Genomic DNA, 19,137 nt, shown 5'->3' on the forward strand with positions numbered 1-19,137 from the left:
CGCATCCGGGAGAGGAGTGTAAAGCCGCAGACTCACAGAATCGTTCGGGTTGGGAGAGGTCTCCGAGGTCATCGAGTCCAACCTGTGACCGGTCCCCAGCCCAGAGCACTGAGTGCCACGTCCCCTGTTGTTCCTTGGACACCGCCAGGGATGGGGACTCTAGCACCTCATGGGCAGCCCCTTCCAATGCCTGGCCACCCCTTCCATGAAGAAGGACCTCATGTCCAACCTGAACCTTCTCTGACCACAGCTTGAGGTTCTGTCCCTTGTCCTGTCCCTGTTCCCTGGGAGCAGAGCCCGACCCTCCCCTGGCTGTCCCCTCCTGTCACGGAGTTGTGCAGAGCCACAGGGTCTCGCCTGAGCCTCCTTTTCTCCAGGCAGAGCCCTCCAGCTCTCTCAGCTGCTCCTCATAGGATTTACAAGTCACTGCAAGGTGGTTGGGGATGGAAGGGACCTTTGGAGGTCATCTGATTCAGCCCCAGAGATCACTCTCAAAGGTGAAGATTCTACGTTTAAAGTAAAAATCACGGGACCAGGGGCTATGGGTGCTCCTGTGCTCCTGAAGCACAGGAGATTCCTCTGAACGCCAGGAAACACTTTTTTACTGTGAGGCCAAGAAATGGCACAGGTTGCCCAGCAAGAGATACCTCCATCCTTTGAGATATTTAAAATCCATCTGGAACTGGACCTGGGCAACCTGCTCTGTGTGTCCCTAAATGAGCAAGGGGGCTGGACCAGATGACTTCCATGGAGTGGGAGGAACCCCCTGATCTCAGTGCTATGGACATGCAAGTGTGGAGGAGCAGATGGTTTTCCACAAGATTTCCAGGCTAAAGGCAGTACGGCCTCAAGCCAGCTGCCAGCACCAAAATCTTTGGGCTCCAGAAAACAGGCATTTGCACCCAAATGGCCTTTCAGGAGCAGACTCTAGGCTCCTGAGCTATGCCTGGGAAATGTGTGGGAGAGGCTGATGGATCCTGGATGGAGCTGTGCCAAAGCCACAGTGGTGGGTTCAGCTGTAGGGTCACTGTGACCCCCAGGAGCAGGTTAATTTATGAGTTACAGAGTTTGCCCTCTCCAGGCTCTGCCTCAGCTGGTTCATGCGGGTTCTGCTGCTCCAGCTTGTCAGAACCACTGCTTTTTGATAGGTTTATGAGGAAAACAGAAGGACTGCTTGTTCTGCAGGGAGAGGATTCATGGAGAGGCAGCCCAGGAATGTGACTTTGTGGCTCTGATAAGATCTCTGCAGCCTGGGTGAAGGTTCAGCACATCCCAGCACAAATCTCACAGCACTTGGGAGAGCCAGTACCCCCAAAGTGAGGAGGGAAAACATCCAGGGTGAAGAAGGTGGGAAGGAACCTCAGTTTTCCCTGTCATTGCACTCAGGGATGTGGATGAGATACCAGGGGCAGCTACCAACCCCCCCAGTGACATCTTGCACTTGTTTTCTGTCCCTCTAAGCATCTCCTGAAAGACCCATAATACTGCACCATCCTCCTCCATTCCTTAAACTGGGAGGGGATTCTGCCCCTCTGCTTCATTCTGGTGAGACCCCACCTGCAGAGCTGCTTCCAGATCTGGGATTCAACAGCAGAAGGACGTGGAGCTGCTGGAGAGAGTCCAGAGGAGGCCACAGAGATGCTCCAAGGGCTGGAGGCCCTCTGCTGTAGAGCCAGGCTGGGAGAGCTGGGGGTGTTCACCTGGAGAAGAGAAGGATCCAGGGAGACCTCAGAGCTCCTTCCAGTGCCTAAAGGGGCTCCAGGAGAGCTGGAGAGGGACTTGGGACAAGGGATGGAGGGACAGGACAAGGGGCAGTGGGCAATAGAAGGCATAGGAGGTGGGACATAAAATACAATCCAGGCAGATGGGGATGGTGAGAGGTGACATCCCTGCTGCAGTACGGACACTGCAATGCTGCCGGGCCACCTACATCTATTTTACCCCTGTGAAAGGTTTTTACCTCGTTTATCTTCAAGGCATGACCCAGGGCAGCCATAGGAGGGACAAAGGGCAGCTCTGTGGGGAATAACTGCTCTCCTGGGGGGTGCTGACAGCCTGTTCTGCACCCCAAGCCTGGTGGATGCTGCACAGTGAAATCTCTTTGATCACTGGCTCTCAGGTGAGTGGTACCAAGCCATGCTCTGTAGTTCATCTCAAACCTACCCTGCTGTGCTGCAGTCCCTATTACTCCAGACCATTGACATTTTAAACCCTGAAATGAATCACCCAGCTCCCTCCAAGTCAAAACCCAGGTGTGGTTGTGTTTGGCCAGGAGATTAGTCCCAGAGTTAAGACTGGGTTGTACCAGGCTGAGGTTGTACAGTCATCTGATAAGATTCAAATACACTTTGTGCCCTCAAACATGTCCTGAATGCCTTAATTCCCCACCCAAATGTTCATCATAGAATGGTTTAGGTTGGAAGGGACCTGCAAAAGGTTGTCCTGTTATTTTTAGGTGCTCAGAGTTATTACTCAAAAAAAGGATCTTCTTTTGTGGATCAGGGTCTCCCTCCATCAAGAAGCATCCACACACACCATGCCCACACTGTGCTGCTGAGGAGCAACTTAGCAGCTTTGCACCAAAGATAACTGAGGTACTCCAAGGACCAAATGTAATCCAGAAAGTAGGAGTTACCTTTTCCCTGTATTTGCCTGTAATAAAGAATATTGACTTGATGTTTTTGTAGTGGGGTAAAAGTGAATTTTTTTTGCCCTGTCTGTGCCCCTTCCCACTGGGCAAGAATTGATGCTCATCATCTGTTTGGCAAGTTTTAAATAAAACTTCTGCAGATGCAGAATTAGAACATTAAGAACACATTAGAACACTAAGGCTTTTTTAAACTAATAATTCAGGAAAAAAGTCCATAAAAGCCCTGGGTTACCAAGTTCAGCCTCTGCAATCAGAAGGAAGCACTTGATACAGTTAATTTCGGCACCATCAGCTGTTCCCCACGTGTTGCCCAAGGATTGTGTAGCAATTTGGGGTCGGGAGTTTCCTGCCTTCGCGTGGTTTGCCCGCAGCAGTGACAGCCCATTGTGACAGTGTGATGGGGATTACTAATGTGCCTTACACACACTTCCCGTCAGGGCAGTGAATGGATCCGGAGCAGCCCTGGGGAGAAGGATTTGGGGGTGCTGGTGGGTGAGAGCTGGACATGACCCTTCCTTGAAACCCTCAATTCTTGAGGTGATCCCCCAGCGTGGGCAGCAGGGAAGGGGGGGATTCTGCCCCTCTGCCCTGCTCAGGTGAGACCCCACCTGCAGAGCTGCTCCAGCCCTGGGGCCAGCAGCAGAAGGACGTGGAGCTGCTGGAGAGAGTCCAGAGGAGGCCATGGAGATGCTCCAGGAGCTGGAGCCCCTCTGCTCTGGAGCCAGGCTGGGAGAGGTGGGGGTGTTCACCTGGAGAAGAGAAGGATCCAGGGAGACCTCAGAGCTCCTTCCAGTGCCTAAAGGGGCTCCAGGAGAGCTGAAAAAAAACCTGGGACAAGGGCCTGGAGGGACAGGACAAGGGGGAATGGATGAAAAAGGGCAGGGTTAGATTAGATAATTGGAGTAATTTTTTATGGTAAGGGTGATGTACACTTCCCTGGAAGTGTCCAGGGCCAGTGGACAGGACTTGGAGCAGCCTGGGATAGTGGAAGGTGTCCCTGCCCATGGCAGAGGGTGGAACTGGATGTTCTTTTAGGATCCTTCCAACCCACACAGTTCTGTGATTCTGTGATTCTAAAGCTGGACATCACTTGCTGAAGTGACCAGTGGATCCTGCCCCAGGGTTGAAAGCAGCCCCCAGAGATCCTGAGGAAGAGGCAGAGATGTTTTGCATACAGATGGATGATTTCCAGGCTTGAGGGTGGAGAAAACGAGAGAATAGGAAAGAAAAAAAAAAAAAAAAGGAACCAGCTGTCACTGTCTTTGGTAACAGCCAGAAGTCATGAGAGCAGATGAGGAGACCAAAATAGCAACACCAAACCTCAGCTCTGTGTCTGGACCCTTCGGATTTTCCTGTAAATGTAGTTGAGTTGCCCCATTCCAGAGCTTTGTTGTTGGTTCAGCCACTCCTCTGGTTTCATTTGGAATTCAGTTTTCCTTATGCCCGCAGGCAGGGCCTGTGTGGGTTTGTTTTGGTTTTCTATTAATTGCTGTATTTTCCTCCTGCGCAGCAGGAAAACAGGATGAATACCCATGGGATCTGGGGTAGCTGTGCATCAGGAGCAGGACCACAACAAGATTTTATGTTCCCATCACTGTGTTAGGGCCATGCTAGGAGGCATCTGGGAGGAAAAACAAATCCATATGCTCTGGGCTCTACTCTGGGAAGAAAGAAGGTGGTTACAGCCCATCCAAACACACTGAAAGTCACAGCTTTAACTTCTTACCCACTTTCCTGTGCTCTCCTGGTCAGATACCAGCAGCTCCCTGTGCCTTTCAGTAATTCTGTTTATACACCCTGATAGTAGTTTTCCATGTTTTTCTTCTTCACAATTAGGAAAAAAACCCAAGAGCTAGAGCTGTTTAAAGATTTACCAGAGTGTGTGGGAATAGAAAATACTTCAAGAAAATTATGTCAGAAATGCCTGAGCTGGGTGAAGATGCAATGGGGTGAAATTCTCCAGCCTATGTTAGGGAAAAGGTCAGGAAAGAAGATTAAGAAGGGCGCCTTCAGCATTAAATTATTTGTGAGGAGAGTCAGGACAACACTCTACTTGTGAGAGTGAATTCATGCCCTGGTTAGGGTTCAGCTCCTGCAGCTGCAGCTTCAGGAGAGCCCAGTAAATATAAATCCCTTTAATCCCTTGGAAAACTTAAAATTTACCCTGATAAAAACATCTCATAGGTGGTCTCACTTCTCCACATAATTTCAGTTCTAAAAAGTTACTTTTTTCCATTCCAAACATTGCTTTCCATGCTATTATCTTTCTATTTTATTACAAATAGATTTACAACCTCCACTCCAACGTGTTGCTTGATGATCAGGTGACACTCCATCAAATTTGGGATACTCTCTTCCCATTTTTGGAGCTGTGAATGAGCCACAAGCCTCTCCCCTGCCCTTCATGGGTGAGGCAAGGCTACTCAGCAGCCAGGAAAGCGAATAGATGGCAACTTGATAATTGAGCTGTGGCTTGAAAAGTGACATTTAATTGAACTAAGCGGGGAAAAAAAAAGAACAAAAAAAACAACAAAAATGACAGCAACAACAACAAAACCCCACAACGTCCCAGAATCTCAGAAGGATCACAGAGTACCCTTAAACCTCAGAAATCAAGTACAGGTGGATGCTGACACACAGAGGTGTGAGGAAGGGATGAGAAAATCCCTTAAAGTGCTCCGTGTGCAATTCACCCGTGGATGCTCCTGCATCCACCCTTGATCTTTCTGTTTCTCTGCAAGCCCTTCAGACCTGGCCCTCTGTGTGCTAAGTGCTTAATTCCTGTTTTTTTTCTTTTTTTTTTTTTTTTCAGTGGAAAGGAAGTGCTAAAGGTCCCTGTGAGCTTGTGCTGCCTTTTCACCCTGTAACCTCCAGAATGCAGCAGGGATGTGAACCCAGGGAGACCTTGGGCACAATCCTGGGGAGTCCCAAAAGCTAGGGAAGGCTTCTTGCTTCTTCCCAGCCTTCTCCCCCTCTCTCCATCCCTCCGTCCTCCTCGGCCTGCCCTGCTCCGATGAATTATTCAGGCGCGCAGCAGTTGCTCTAGGGCGCTGTCATGAATAACAACAGCAGCTATTTTTATCCCTAACTCCTGTTACCTTTCGGGCAGGAGCAGTGGGGCCCTGCCAGCTCCTGGCAGGAGGAAAACCGCAGGCATCCACAACGTCTCCGCGGGCTGGGACTCGTTTCGACCACCCAAATGTGGGTGAAATCTTGTGCAGTCTGCATAGATGTTCCAGAATCCCACCCTGGTACACACTCTGGGCTGTACTCACAGGGTGCTTTGAACCCGTATTTTATTTTTTCCACCCATATTTTATCTGCAGTGGAGCACGCAGACTGTCCATTGCCGGATTTAATATTCTGCCTGCTGCAGAGGGAGAAAAAGCATCTTAGAGGTCAAATCTTGCAGCGGGTTCTGGCAATTTATATGGGATAAATCATATTTCCTTTGAGGACTTACACAGATTCCTCCAACCAGTTTAGATCCACAGTGGATGATGTGCCCATTAAATAAAAATAAAAAATTGGAAATAAAAATTAAATAGAAATAGAAATAATAGAAATAAAAGTGCCAGGGGCACGCCAAAGGTTTTCTCTGTTCATTCTTTGTGCTTTCACCACTCAGGAAAACAAGAAATGTCCAACAAATCAGAGGGAAGGGGTGGATTTAAGGAGGAGCTGGACGGAAATGGGTCCTGCTGAGTGTGCAGAAGCAGGGAAGATATTCCAGCTGCAGGGAACATCTCTGGAGCTAGCAGGGCAACCTGGAAGATTAAAAAAAAAAAAAAGGAGAAAAATGGAAAGGAAAAAGAAAATAAGGAAAAGGAAAAGGAAAAGGAAAAGGAAAAGAAAAAAAAAAAAAAAAGAAAAGAAGAAAAGGGGAGAAGGAAGAAAAGAGCAACAGAGCATAAGATCCTTTATTTCTGCCAACCTGCCAAACTGAATACCGCATCAAATTATTCCAGAGCAGGGCTAAAAGGACTAAAAAGGAACTCTGACCTTTGTGAAAAAAATCTCTCAGGAACAGGACAAATAGCCAGGATTTGGACTGCACGTATCCCAAACCACAGAGTTGCCAGGCATTTCCAGTGAGTGATCTGATCCAGGCACACAAACAGAAAATGGGAAACGGGGCAAAGGCTGTTTCCTGCTCCTCTTCTGAAACACCAGTCACAGCTGCTCCCTCTGGAGAGGAGAGATCAGGCAGCGGGAATTCTGTGCCTCAGCCCAGCAGACCCCGGGGTGAATATTTATTCCCAGGATTACCCTGGAAAAACTGCTGTGAGCCACAATATCCAGGGGACACCGCCAAGTTTGTGTGCCTGGTATGCCTTGCTGATCAAAATAGTTTTGTCATGCTTTTTATTCTTTTCCTATTTTTATAGAGGTGTTTAGATAAAGATTTTTCAGGGATACCTCAATGGTTTTTTTTAAGGGGGGGGGCAGCATGTTTCCCTGTAGGCAGCGGCACCTTTTGATTCCTGCCTACAACAGGAATTCCTCCTCTTAAGAGACTTAAAGGAGGCTTGCAAAAAAGAGGGAAAGGGAGTTTTTACACAAGCAGATAGCGATAGGACAAGGGGGACTGTTTTTTAACTTGCCAGAGGGCAGGATAAAGTGGAATATTGAGGAAGAAAATCCTTCCCTGTCAGGGTGGGGAGGCCCTGGCACAGGTTGTCCAGAGAAGCTGTGGCTGCCCCTGGATCCCTGGAAGTGTCCCAGCCCAGGTTCGACGAAGCTTGGATCAGCCTGGGATAGTGGAAGGTGTCCCTGCCCACGGCGGGGGTTTGGAATGAGTTGCGCTTTAAGGTCCCTTCCAACCCAAACCGTTCTGGGATTCTAAGACACATCCAAAATCGTCTTTTCCATTCCAAATACCACAGAGCCTGTCAATTCTGTGTGATCATCCCCAAACTGCTGGAGTCACACCGGGGCCACGTTAAAGGAAAAAGCAACGCCCACCCAGCGTGTACGGGTTGAAAACACCCGGAAACAGTGCTCACCAAAATACAACACAAAAACAAAATCCTAAATTAGTTTTTAATTAGTTTTTGTTGGGTTTTTCTTGGTTTGGGATTCTATCTGGGTGTTTTTGTTGTTTTCGTGTTTGGTGGTTTGTTTTTTTTTGTTGTTGTTGTTGTTGTTTGGTTTTTTTTCTGTTAACCCAAAGCGGCATTTTCAGCCCCTCGGTGACTTCCAAGAGCCGGAGCCGGGATCAAATCCGATCCCCGCTACCATTGGCCCCGCCCCCTGCCCCGCCCCCTCGTTTTGATAAGCTAAATATCCTGTCTATCACTCTTTCGCCGTCCCATTGGCTGACGCTGGGAGCTGCCGACCAATCAGCAGCGCCAAGGGGCGGGGCGAGGACGGGCTTCCCGCGCGGTGGCGGGAAAGGAGCCGCGTTTGGCGCGAAACGGGAGCGCGGCGGGGGTGGATCGCGGGGCCTGATCGCATCGCGGGGCCTGATCGCATCGCGGGGCCTGATCGCATCGCGGGGCCAGCCCGGCTTCCCACAGCTCTCACCGTCTACCCCGGCAGCGGCAGCAGCGGCGGAGGGATCCGTCCCAGGGCGGCCGGCAGAATGGCGGCGCCGGCGGGCGGGCTGGAGGATGCGGAGCTGCGGGAAGCGCAGCGCGATTACCTCGATTTCCTGGACGATGAGGTGAGACGAGCTGGGAGGCGCGGGTGCTGCGTCCCCTGCATGCCCCCCGGGGTTGGGGAACACCTGATCCTTGTCCCCATGTCCCCTTCTCCCTGTATCCGGGGACTGGGGAGCATCTCATTCCTGTGCGCCTCCGCCCCATGTCTACTCCCGAAGTTCGGGAACACCTGGTCCCTGTTCCCGTCCGTCCCCCCCTAATCCATGGCCCCGGGAATTGGGAGCTACCTGATCCTCCCTGCCATGTACCCGCGGTGGCTGGGAGCCCCTGGTTCCTGTGTCCCCCCATTCCTACCAGGGTTTAGGGAGCACCTGGTCCCTGTGCTGCCCTTTCCTGCTTGCCGGTGGGATAAAGGAGATCCAGCTCTGCAGGAATGGGCTCCTGGGTTTTTTTTCACACAGGCGGACATGCAAAGTGAGTTGCTTTTTGGGTGTCTTTCCCCCCACTCCCACTTGCAGGAAGACCAAGGGATTTACCAGAGCAAGGTCCGGGACATGATCAGTGACAACCAGTATCGGCTCATCGTCAACATCAACGACCTGCGGCGCAAGAACGAGAAGAGAGCCAGCAGGTGGGTGTGGGGCACCTGGGGCACTGCACTTGAGAGGGGTTTCAAAGGTCCAGCCCTGGTTCTGCAGGTCATTTGTCACAAGAAAGCACCAAATCTTGTCCTCTGGTGAAAGCCAGGGCTTCCCCACCCTCATAGTGAACAATTACTTCCCTATATCCCACCTAATTCTTCCCTCTGGAAGCATGAAGCCATTCCCCCTTGTCCTCTCCTTCCATGCCCTTGTCCCAAGTCCCTGTCCAGCTGTCTTGGAGTCCCTTTAGGCACTGGAAGGGGCTCTAAGGTCTTCTCTTCTGCAGGCTGACCAACCCCACTTCTCTCAGCCTTTTTGAGGATGCTCAGGGATATTTTGGACCAGCCTGGCCAATCTGGCCAGGGTCATGTCAGGCTTTCTAGATATGCTTGGAATTGTTCTCCTCCTGGCTGTTGGTGCCAGTGCACCTTGCACAGACTTGTGATGGACTTCAGGTTTTTTCACCTCCTGCTCCTGGTAAACTTGTGGAGCAAGCAGGGGCGTGGGAAAAAGTGTTGATGAGGAAGGGGTTGACTTACCTCCTTTGTGACCTCCCTGTGCTGCAGGCTCCTGAGCAATGCCTTCGAGGAGCTGATCGCCTTCCAGCGTGCCCTGAAGGATTTCGTCGCCTCCGTCGATGCCACCTACGCCAAGCAGTACGAGGACTTTTACATCGGGCTGGAGGGCAGCTTTGGCTCCAAGCACGTGTCCCCACGGACACTGACAGCCTGTTTCCTCAGCTGCATCGTCTGTGTGGAGGGCATCGTGACAAAGTGTGAGACTGGGGGACACCCAGGGGCTGCGGGTGTGGAGGGGCCGGGGGTTTGCTGTGGAGGAACTGGAGCCCTCCAGGAACTGTGGTGCAGGGAGGGACTTGGGACAAGGATCTGGAGGGGCAGGACAAGGGGCAATGGTTTTACACTGACAGAGGGTAGGATTAGATGGGATACTGGGGAGGAATTCTTCCCTGTGAGGGTGGAGAGGCCCTGGCACAGGTTGCCCAGAGAAGCTGTGGCTGCCCCTGAATCCCTGGAAGTGTCCAAGGCCAGGCTGACTTGGGGTTGAAGCTACTTGGGATAGTGGAAGATGTCCTTGCCCATAGCAGGGAGTGAAACCAGGTGATCTTTAATATTCCTTCCAATCCAAACCATCCTATGATTATGTATCCTGGTAACCTGGCCCAGGGAGCTTGGCTGAAGGTCTTGAGTGTTGGGATGGTCTTTAAAATCAGCCAGTCCTGTCCATGTTTGACACTGAGTTGTGACCCAAGTAATTTTAATCTTGGAGACCCTTTTGGGAGCTGTCTGCTGACAGAGGGGTGGGACATCCCAGCCCCTAACTCCTCTCTTTTCCAACCCTAGGCTCTCTGGTGCGTCCGAAAGTCATCCGGAGTGTCCATTATTGCCCCGCTACCAAGAAAACAATTGAGCGCCGATACGCAGACATGACCTCCCTGGATGCTTTCCCATCCAGCTCCATCTACCCTACAAAGGTGAGGTGAAGTAGCAGCAGGTTCCTCTAGGGAGGATGTGCCAGCTTCAGTATGAAGCTGGTGAGCCCCAGCCTCCAGTCCTGCTAAACAACCCTTCCCAGCAGCCTTGTGCAGGGTGGGTGATGCACCCCATGTCCTCCTTGCTCTGCTGAAAAATGGTGCTCATCTTTTAATTTGGGTTCCTGCTTTAGGATGAAGAGAACAACCCGCTGGAGACAGAGTTTGGCCTCTCGGTCTACAAGGACCACCAGACCATCACCATCCAGGAGATGCCTGAGAAGGCCCCAGCGGGGCAGCTGCCACGCTCGGTGGATGTGGTTCTGGACGATGACCTGGTGGACAGGGTGAAGCCTGGGGACCGCATCCAGGTGGTGGGGACATACCGCTGCCTGCCAGGGAAGAAAGGGGGCTACACTTCAGGCACTTTCAGGTGGGTCTTCCTGGGGCTTCAGCCCTCTCACCCTGTTTGACTGGGTCTCTGGAAGGTGAAATCTGGCAGCTGGTCATCAGAGAGTTGGGTCAAACAGTGGCTTAAATCACTTGGAAGTGGTTTGCACCTTGATCCTATTTATGATCCTATTTATGACCAGATATGCTGAGTTGGAAAGGACCCACAAGGGTCATCAAGTCCAGTTCCTGGCCCTGCACAGGACACCCTAGCAATGCCACCTTGTGCAGCCCTGAGAGTGTTGTCCAAACTCTCCTGGAGCTCTGGCAGCCTTGGGGCTGTGCCCATTCCTTGGGGAGCCTAGTCAGTGCCTGACCACCATCTGGTGGAAGAACCTTTCCCTGATATCCAAAACAAACCTCCCCTGACCCAGCTTCAGCCCTTGGGTCCTGTCACTGGTCACCAGAGCACCCAATTGGTGCCACTTCTCCACTTCTCCTCGTGAGGAATCTGTAGACTGTGGTGAGGTCTCCTGTTACAATGTGCAGCTGTGACTTCCAGCTGTGCCCAGAAGGGTTCGGATGCTTTTAAAAGATGCTCCACTGATGGTCCAGCACAGTCAGATCAAGAGTGCTACAGCTGTCAAAGCTTCCCACCGCCTTCCATGGCTTCCTTGAACAAGTGATGGCCCTGTGGAAGCTTCTGCTGTGTCTCTGTGGGGTTTGCAGAGCTGACCACAGCTGTGTCCCTTCTCCAGGACCATCCTCATTGCCTGCCACATGAAGCAGATGAGCAAAGACCTCAGGCCTCTCTACTCTGCTTCAGACGTTGCCAAAATCAAGAGATTCAGCAAGAGCCGCTCCAAGGTATCTAAGTTTTGTCTCCAGGCATGAAGTTTCAGCTTGGCATGTGGCTAAGAAGGTTCTTGTTGGGTTGCAGGTAACTCTTCAACCCTCTTAGCAGGTGTTGGATTATCTAACTAATTCTCTTTGAATTTTCTGCTTAGACTGTGATCAGGCCCTGTTGTTTTTCCTGCTGCTTCTGTAGTGCTTGCAGAGCATCCTTTCTGCTGGCAGCTCTGCTGTGTCTTGACCCTACCAGCAGGTTTCCAGGAAATTTGCAGGAGAAACACCTCTTTTCTCATCCCAGACTGAGATAATGGGGTTGTGCCCCAGCCTCTCATGCTCAGAGCTTTCCTTTGTAGCTTTCCTTGCTCTCACTGCTTCCAGTGCTTGTTTGGGTGACAGTGACAAGATTATCCTGCATTTAAGATAAATCCCACTGTGAAAGACAACTTTGGCCAGCAGTCTTTTCCTTTCCAAATAATTTTCATCCATGTGGCTCTGATAGGAATGAGCTAAAATTTGGGCTGAAATGCTCTTTTGAAGTATTGCTTGTTCTTGCTTGTTCCAGCCCATGTGACAAGCCGTGCTCTTCCTCTTCTGCCTTAGGATATCTTTGACCAGCTGGCCAGATCCCTGGCTCCCAGCATCCATGGGCACGAGTACATCAAGAAGGCCATCCTCTGCATGCTGCTGGGAGGGGTGGAGAAGATCCTGGAGAACGGGAGCCGCATCCGAGGAGACATCAACATATTGCTGATAGGTCCGGGAGGGCTGGGCAGAGGCACCCTTGGTTGGTGTTGTTGGGGGTGAGGGAAGGTTATGGATTTAGTTTTGTGGAGTAGCTGAAGGTAGAAAGGACACCTGGAGGTTCCTGGTCCAGGGATGTGCACAGGGCTGAGCCGGTGTCACTGGTCAGGTTGCTCTGGGACTTGTCCAGTTGATTTTGAACATGTCCAAGGATGGAGATGTGTGCAGATGTGGAGTCATCAGCACAAGAAAAGTGTGGACCTGTTAGAAAGTGTGCAGAGGAAACCTTGGACAGGAATGCAACGAGTGGACCTCCCCTGCTCTGGAGCTGAGCTGGGAGAGCTGGGGTTGTTCGGCCTGGAAAAATCTCCAGGGACACCTTGGAGCCCCTTCCAGAGCCTAAAGAGGCTCCAAGAGAGCTGGAGAGGGACTTGGGACAAGGCCTGGAAGGACAGGACAAGCGGGAATGGCTTCCCACTACCAGTGGACAGGGTTAGATGGGATATTGGGAAGAAATTTTTCCCTGTGAGGATGGGGAGGCCCTGGCACAGGCTGCCTGGAGAAGCTGTGGCTGCCTCTGGGTCCCTGGAAGTGTCCAAGGCCAGGTTGGACGGGGCTTGGATCAACCTGGGATAGTGGAAGGCGTCTCTGCATATGGCAGGGGGTTGGAGCAAGGTGACATGTAATAATGTCCTTTCCAACCCAAACCATTCCATGGTTCTAGGGGATTCCATGGCCTCTGTGAGCCATTATCCCAGTGTTTGCCTATGGTCAAGGAGACTTTCTTTTTGTTTCTGGTGTCCCATTGGAGTTTCCTATATTCTGAATTGTCCCCATTGCCTCTTGTCCCATCACCTCAAGTCTCTTATCTCCATCTTCTCTATTTCCTCCCATGGATTTATTGATGATAGTGGGAAGATCATCTGCTTACCCTATTTTATGAAGATTGAACAAAACCCCTTTCCTCTCCACCTGCCCCTGCTCTGAACACCCCCAAACCAGACACAGGGTGATGATGCAGTTGGTATCCAGGGGATGAGTTATTCGTAAACATGCTATTCTCCATCCCAGGAGACCCTTCTGTGGCCAAATCCCAGCTGCTGAGATACGTGCTGAGCACAGCACCCCGGGCCATCCCCACCACCGGCAGGGGCTCCTCCGGCGTCGGCCTCACCGCTGCCGTCACCACGGACCAGGAGACAGGTGAGGAGCACTGGGGTGATGGCTGTTAACTCCTGGCAGGGACTCTGTGGCATCCAAGGCTGCTCATCTTGATGATCTGGGAGGTCTTTTCCAACCTTAGTGATTTTATGGTGCTGGTTCTGCAGTGATATTTGCAGGACCTGCTCCACCAGAAGCTTTATGTTAATGATCATTTGGGATCATGGGATCCCATGTTTTGGGATATTTTTTCCACCTCTCTTAGGTGGTGGTTTTCTTTACTTTTCGTCCACTTGGTGCCACATCGAGCAGCCTTCCTCATGGGAAGGCATTCCTAACCCTCATCCTTACCCTGAGCATTCTCTCTGCTATAGAGTTGGGTCATAGAGCAACCCAGAAGGATTCTGCTGCACCCTGAGGTTCACCCTCATCCAAGGGGGATGGATATGGCAGGGCAGGAGATGTGTAGGGCTATATCTCCTACACACATCTCCCCCACTACCCACTTGGGGGGTGGTTGATCCTGTTTTCCCCTGTCCCATCCCAGGGGAGCGGCGCCTGGAAGCAGGAGCCATGGTGTTGGCTGACCGGGGCGTGGTGTGCATCGACGAGTTCGACAAGATGTCCGACATCGACCGCACGGCCATCCACGAGGTGATGGAGCAGGGACGGGTCACCATCGCCAAGGCCGGCATCCAGGCCCGCCTCAACTCCCGCTGCAGCGTCCTGGCTGCTGCCAACCCCGTCTACGGCCGGGTGAGTGCTGGTGTTACCCTTCTGTGGAGAAGGGAGAGAGGCAGCTGGTGAGTTCCAAAAGGTCCCCCAAACAGTGACTTGGATGCGTGGCACAACAAAGACCTGGTTGGTTTGGTGTCTGTTGTGGTCATGGCTTTCTTGTAGGGAGAGAGGAGCTCCTGGGGTTTCCCACCCTCTTTTGGTTCTGCCTGGGTGTTTGGGCAGCCCACTGGATCCTCATGCTGGTGATGAGCCTCAGTCTTGGTGTCTGATCAGGGATCACAAAAAATTCTTGTTTTCCTTGGAAATAAGAGCCCTGCAGGAGGGGAAAAGTAGCTGTACTGCTGCAGCAGGCTGGGTTTGGTGTGGTGTCCAGCTGCCAGGACATCCATCCATCCATCCATCCATCCATCCATCCATCCATCCATCCATCCATCCTTTTAGGCCTGGCCAAAGGAGATCCTCCCAACCTCCCTGGCAGCCAGGACTGGCCAGTGAGGCTCTCGTGTAATCCCTCACGCTGTCCTTCCCCAGTATGACCAGTACAAGACGCCCATGGAGAACATCGGCCTGCAGGACTCCCTGCTCTCCCGTTTTGACCTGCTCTTTATCGTGCTGGACCAGATGGACCCGGAGCAGGACAAGGAGATCTCGGACCATGTCCTGCGGATGCACCGCTACCGCAACCCCAACGAGCAGGATGGGGATGGTGAGTCCCATCCCTCCTCAGCCAAGTCACCCCTCGGTGGCAGCTCTTGGGGACTATCAGAAGTTGCTTCACAGGGTAAAATCCTATTCTCTGTACATTCCCCTTTCCAGCCATGCCCCTGGGCAGTGCCGTGGAGATGCTGGCTACGGATGACCCTGACTTCATGCAGGAGGAGGAGCAGGAGCTGCAGGTCTATGAGAAACACGATGACCTCCTGCACGGGCCCAACCGCCGCAAGTGAGTCCTTCATCCCCTGGAACTCTCTGAGGGTGTCCAGCACTGTGGGTTCATGAGTTTGGCCTGAGTATCCAGACAGTGCCAGCAATGCTCTAGCTGATCCATGGGTAGGATGCTGAGGGAGCCTTGCTTGATCTCTTGTGCCAGGCAGGTGGGGAACATCTGGAACTGAATTCCCTACACACCTGGACTCCCCTGGAGAGGGTATAAATGGATGGAAAGCCCATCCCCACTCTAGCTAATGTGCATTCCTGCAGGGAGAAGGTCGTCAGCATGGAGTTTATGAGGAAGTACATCCACGTAGCAAAGATGATTAAGCCCGTGCTGACCGAGGAGGCGGCGAGCTACATCGCCGAGGAGTATTCCCGCCTGCGCAGCCAGAGCCAGATGAACTCGGACGTGGCCAGGGTGAGCCCCCGAGCAGCTCCTTCTTGGGCCAGGAGGAGGGAAATTGAGGCACAGGCCTCTCTGCTTATGGGTGTTTTCCACCTTGGATGTGACACCTCTCAGTGAGGGTCACACAGACACCTCTCTGTCCCCCCAGACCTCCCCCATCACAGCCCGGACCCTGGAGACCCTGATCCGCCTCTCCACAGCCCACGCCAAGGCCAGGATGAACAAGACTGTGGATATGCAGGATGCTGAGGCAGCTCTGGAGCTGGTGCAGTTCGCCTACTTCAAAAAGGTGGGAGGAAGGTGTCCCTCTGTTCCCAGGGGATCCTGAGATTGTCAGGATTTTGGGTGCTTGGGGTTGGTCCCTAAAAGCAGCTTGAGTGAAAAATGAGGTCTGAGTCCATCCTGCCTTTGCCACACAGGTGCTGGAGAAGGAGAAAAAGCGCAGGAAGCCGGTGGAGGATGACTCTGAGACTGAGGAAGATCAGGAGTTGCAGGACAAGGAGGAGCGCAGGACAAGGAGGTAGGAGCCACAGCAAGGGAGTGGGAGGGACATGGTGCAAAGGGCACCAGCCAATTCCGAGGTTGCCACAGGCCATGGGGAAATACTCCACGTTTTACTCAGCCAGGTGATTTGTCCCACCCCGTTTGTAGTAGAGGGAGGTCATAATTTAATGGATAAAGAGCTGGCTGGATAGCACAGGCACAGGTTGCCCAGAGAAGCTGTGGCTGCCTCTGGATCCCTGGAAGTGTCCAAGGCCAGGCTGGACAGGACTTGGAGCAACATGGGATAGAGGAAAGCGTCCCTGCCTATAGCAGAGGGTAGAACAGGATGATCCTTATGGTCCCTTCCCAACCCAAACCCTTGGGTGACCTCTCTTTTCCCCTCCCAGAAGGAAGAAGGTGCGCACGGAAGGCGAAGAGGGCGCCTACGACCCCTATGACTTCAGTGATGCTGAGGAGGAGATGCCACAGGGTGAGTCCCTGGGTTTGGTGACATCTGGCTCCTGAGGTTGCTGCTGGGACTACACAGCCTGGGGAGCAGCACTGCTGCTGTTACCTGTGGTCCTTGGCGTGGTACAGTACCATTCAGAGCCACAGATCCACATGGGACAGGGTTAGATGGGATATTAGGAGGGAATTCTTATCATCTGTGAGGGTGGTGAGGTCCTGGCACAGGTTCTCAAAGAAGCTGTGGCTGCCCCTGAATCCATGGAAATGTCCAAGGCCAGGTGGGATGGGCCTTGAAGCTACCTGGGATCGTGGAAGGGGTCTGTGCCTATAACAGGGGTTGGAACTGGATAATCTTTAAAGTCCCTTCCCACCCAAACCGTTTTGTTATTCTATTGCTGACTAACTTTTTTCCATCCACCTCCAAACCATAGCATAAATAACAGTATTGGGAGGCAGTTTGGCATCACCCCCCTATCCTGAGCCCAGCACTTTTGCTCTCTGGGTACTTGGTCACCAGGCACAGGGTGAAGGTAACTCTTCCTTCTGCTCCAGTTCAGGCACACCCTCCGAAAACGCCCGAAGCCCCAGGTGCTGGTGAAGGGAAGAAGTTGGAGTTGGCTGAGCCAAGGTGAGTGGGGGCTGTCCCTGTGTGTCCACCTCCCCCTGTGGCTCCAGGCTGTTGTCCCATGCTGGACATGCATCTGTGATGCTCCCAGCTCCAGCTTTTGCCTTTCCTACTGAGTGCTGCTGCTGGAACGGGGAAGGGCTGAGGCATCCTGGGCTGGGAACAAGTGGAAGGATTTTGGTGTATTCTCCAAGGGTGATTCCTTCTCCTCTGACCAGGTTGAAAGCGTTCAAGGCTGCTCTCCTGGAGGTGTTCAAAGCCTCCCACGCCCAGTCCGTGGGCCTGAAGAACATGATGGAATCCATCAACCGCGACAACCCCGAGCCCTTCTCGGCGGCCGAGGTGAAGGTGGCCCTGGCCCACATGCAGGATGACAACCAGATCATGGTGTCCGATGACATTATCTTCCTAATCTGAGCCTCTGGGTGGAGGAGCTCAAGTTGTTCATGGACTCTCAGCCTGGAGACTCTTCGTGTTGGAATGCTTCATGTGGCTGAGCTGGATTTTGGGGAGCTCAAGTCTGTGCACTTCCTTGCTGTGCATTTCTGGCACTAAAGAAAAGAGCCAGGAGCTCTGGAAACTTGCTGTCTTCACAGTGGAATATTTGGGAAGTGGTTTCTGCAAGGAGACGAAAGGAAAAACCTAGGAGGAAATTGTCAGTGTTTTTAATGTATTGTTTTTAGCTTTGGTGTTAAGAGTTCCAGCTTTGAAATAAAAATAATTATTCTGGATTTAGGAACCCAGCATTCAGTAGTGATGATAAGAAGCAATATGAGAGCTCGACTGTTATTATTTCCCCTTTTTTTCCCCATTTTTTCCCTATTATATAGCCTAGATCTGCTTGTCTCACAGGGAAAGGTGCCTAAAGCCTGTCCTGTTGATTCTGTCCTTCCCACCCATCTTGTGGAGGATGATTTCTGGCAATGGAGGGCAAGGTGTAGTCTGAACTGTTCCACTGCCCATGGGTCAGCTTGAATTTCCAGATTTCACACTCCTGATGGGGGTTTTGTCCCCAGGGAAGGAACTTGGAAGGTCTCAGAGCTGCCCAGGGAATGTGTCCCTGGCACAGATGGATTCCATCTCCTCCTGCCTTTAGCCTGGGATCATGTCCTGGGGATGGCAAACTTTCAAGAAAAGCTGAACACACAATCAGGCCAGTTCTGGCTGCTTGTGGTCCAGAGCTGCTGAAGGTTTGGGTTTTTCTTTAGTTTCTTTGTCTTTGTGAGTTTGAGCTTAGGAGGAGCCCCTGAACAGTTTTGCTGTTGTCACTGCCTATCTCCAGACACTTGCACAGCTCCCTTCTTCCTTGGTGCCATAGATCTTTATTTGGGTTATAAAAACGTCTCTAATGTTCACCCCATGATTGGCTGTTTAGGGGGATGTAGGATTCCCACTTGTGGGGATACAGCTGCACTTAGACAGGTGAGATTTGTGCTGCTGTGGATGGACTTCAGCTGCCTGGTGAGCTCTACAAGCCAGATTTTCGAGCTCCTCTCATCCAAGAAAGCCATGACAGCAGGATTGGGAGGGGATTTTGTGTTTTTGCAGCCTCAAGATCTCTGGGTGGGTGTATTGTGCTGGTACAGAGCAACCTTGGACGTTCAAGCAAGATCTGGCTCAAAACTGCAAAAACTGGTGAAAGTTAAACACAAATCCTCTTCTCTGGAGATGGGATGGGAGAGCTGGGATTGTTCAGCCTGGAGAAGGATCTGGAGAGATTTAAGAGCCCCTTCCAGTGCCTAAAGGGCCTCCAAGAGAGCTGGACAGGGACTTGGGACAAGGGCATGGAAGAAGAGGACAAGGGGGAATGGCTTCTCACTGCCAGAGGGCAGGGATTGATGGGATATTGGGAAGGAATTGTTCCCTGTGAGGGTGGGGAGGCCCCTGAATCCCTGGGAGTGTCCAAGGCCAGGTTGGATGGGGCTTGGAGCAGCCTGGGCTAGTGGAAGGTGTCCCT

General features: G+C 52.1%; 1 protein-coding gene and 1 long non-coding RNA gene across 3 annotated transcripts; both read left to right on the top strand.

Annotated features, from left to right (window-relative positions):
• The first annotated feature begins 370 nt into the window (after positions 1-370).
• On the top strand, positions 371-7,924 carry LOC137470160 (uncharacterized). 2 transcript variants are annotated; one of them, XR_010996919.1, is made up of 5 exons: positions 371-2,119; positions 2,456-2,594; positions 4,161-4,355; positions 6,288-6,978; positions 7,824-7,924. It is a non-coding gene; the product is annotated as an uncharacterized lncRNA (long non-coding RNA). The 2 variants fall into 2 exon arrangements; XR_010996918.1 differs by lacking the exons at positions 6,288-6,978; positions 7,824-7,924 and having other exon boundaries at positions 389-2,119; positions 4,161-6,177.
• A 246-nt stretch (positions 7,925-8,170) lies between these two features.
• MCM3 (minichromosome maintenance complex component 3) lies at positions 8,171-17,919 on the top strand. The gene is made up of 17 exons (XM_068183208.1): positions 8,171-8,315; positions 8,772-8,884; positions 9,461-9,669; positions 10,256-10,386; positions 10,578-10,816; positions 11,532-11,640; positions 12,226-12,379; positions 13,438-13,569; positions 14,075-14,283; positions 14,797-14,971; positions 15,082-15,208; positions 15,466-15,616; positions 15,753-15,893; positions 16,024-16,124; positions 16,495-16,577; positions 17,108-17,183; positions 17,399-17,919. The coding sequence occupies exons 1-17, from the start codon at positions 8,235-8,237 to the stop codon at positions 17,595-17,597; spliced, it is 2,430 nt and encodes an 809-aa protein (XP_068039309.1). The 5' UTR covers positions 8,171-8,234; the 3' UTR covers positions 17,598-17,919.
• Positions 17,920-19,137: the final 1,218 nt, after the last annotated feature.

The sequence above is a fragment of the Anomalospiza imberbis genome, chromosome 3 (assembly GCF_031753505.1).
Source record: "Anomalospiza imberbis isolate Cuckoo-Finch-1a 21T00152 chromosome 3, ASM3175350v1, whole genome shotgun sequence".
Lineage (NCBI taxonomy): Eukaryota > Metazoa > Chordata > Aves > Passeriformes > Viduidae > Anomalospiza > Anomalospiza imberbis.

Coding starts and splice junctions, on each gene's coding strand:
- MCM3 (XM_068183208.1), top strand. CDS start 8,235: ATGGCGGCGCCGGCGGGCGGGCTGGAGGATGCGGAGCTGCGGGAAGCG. Junction 14,972..15,081: donor CAACGAGCAGGATGGGGATG/GTGAGTCCCATC, acceptor TCCCCTTTCCAG/CCATGCCCCTGGGCAGTGCC. Junction 15,209..15,465: donor CACGGGCCCAACCGCCGCAA/GTGAGTCCTTCA, acceptor GCATTCCTGCAG/GGAGAAGGTCGTCAGCATGG.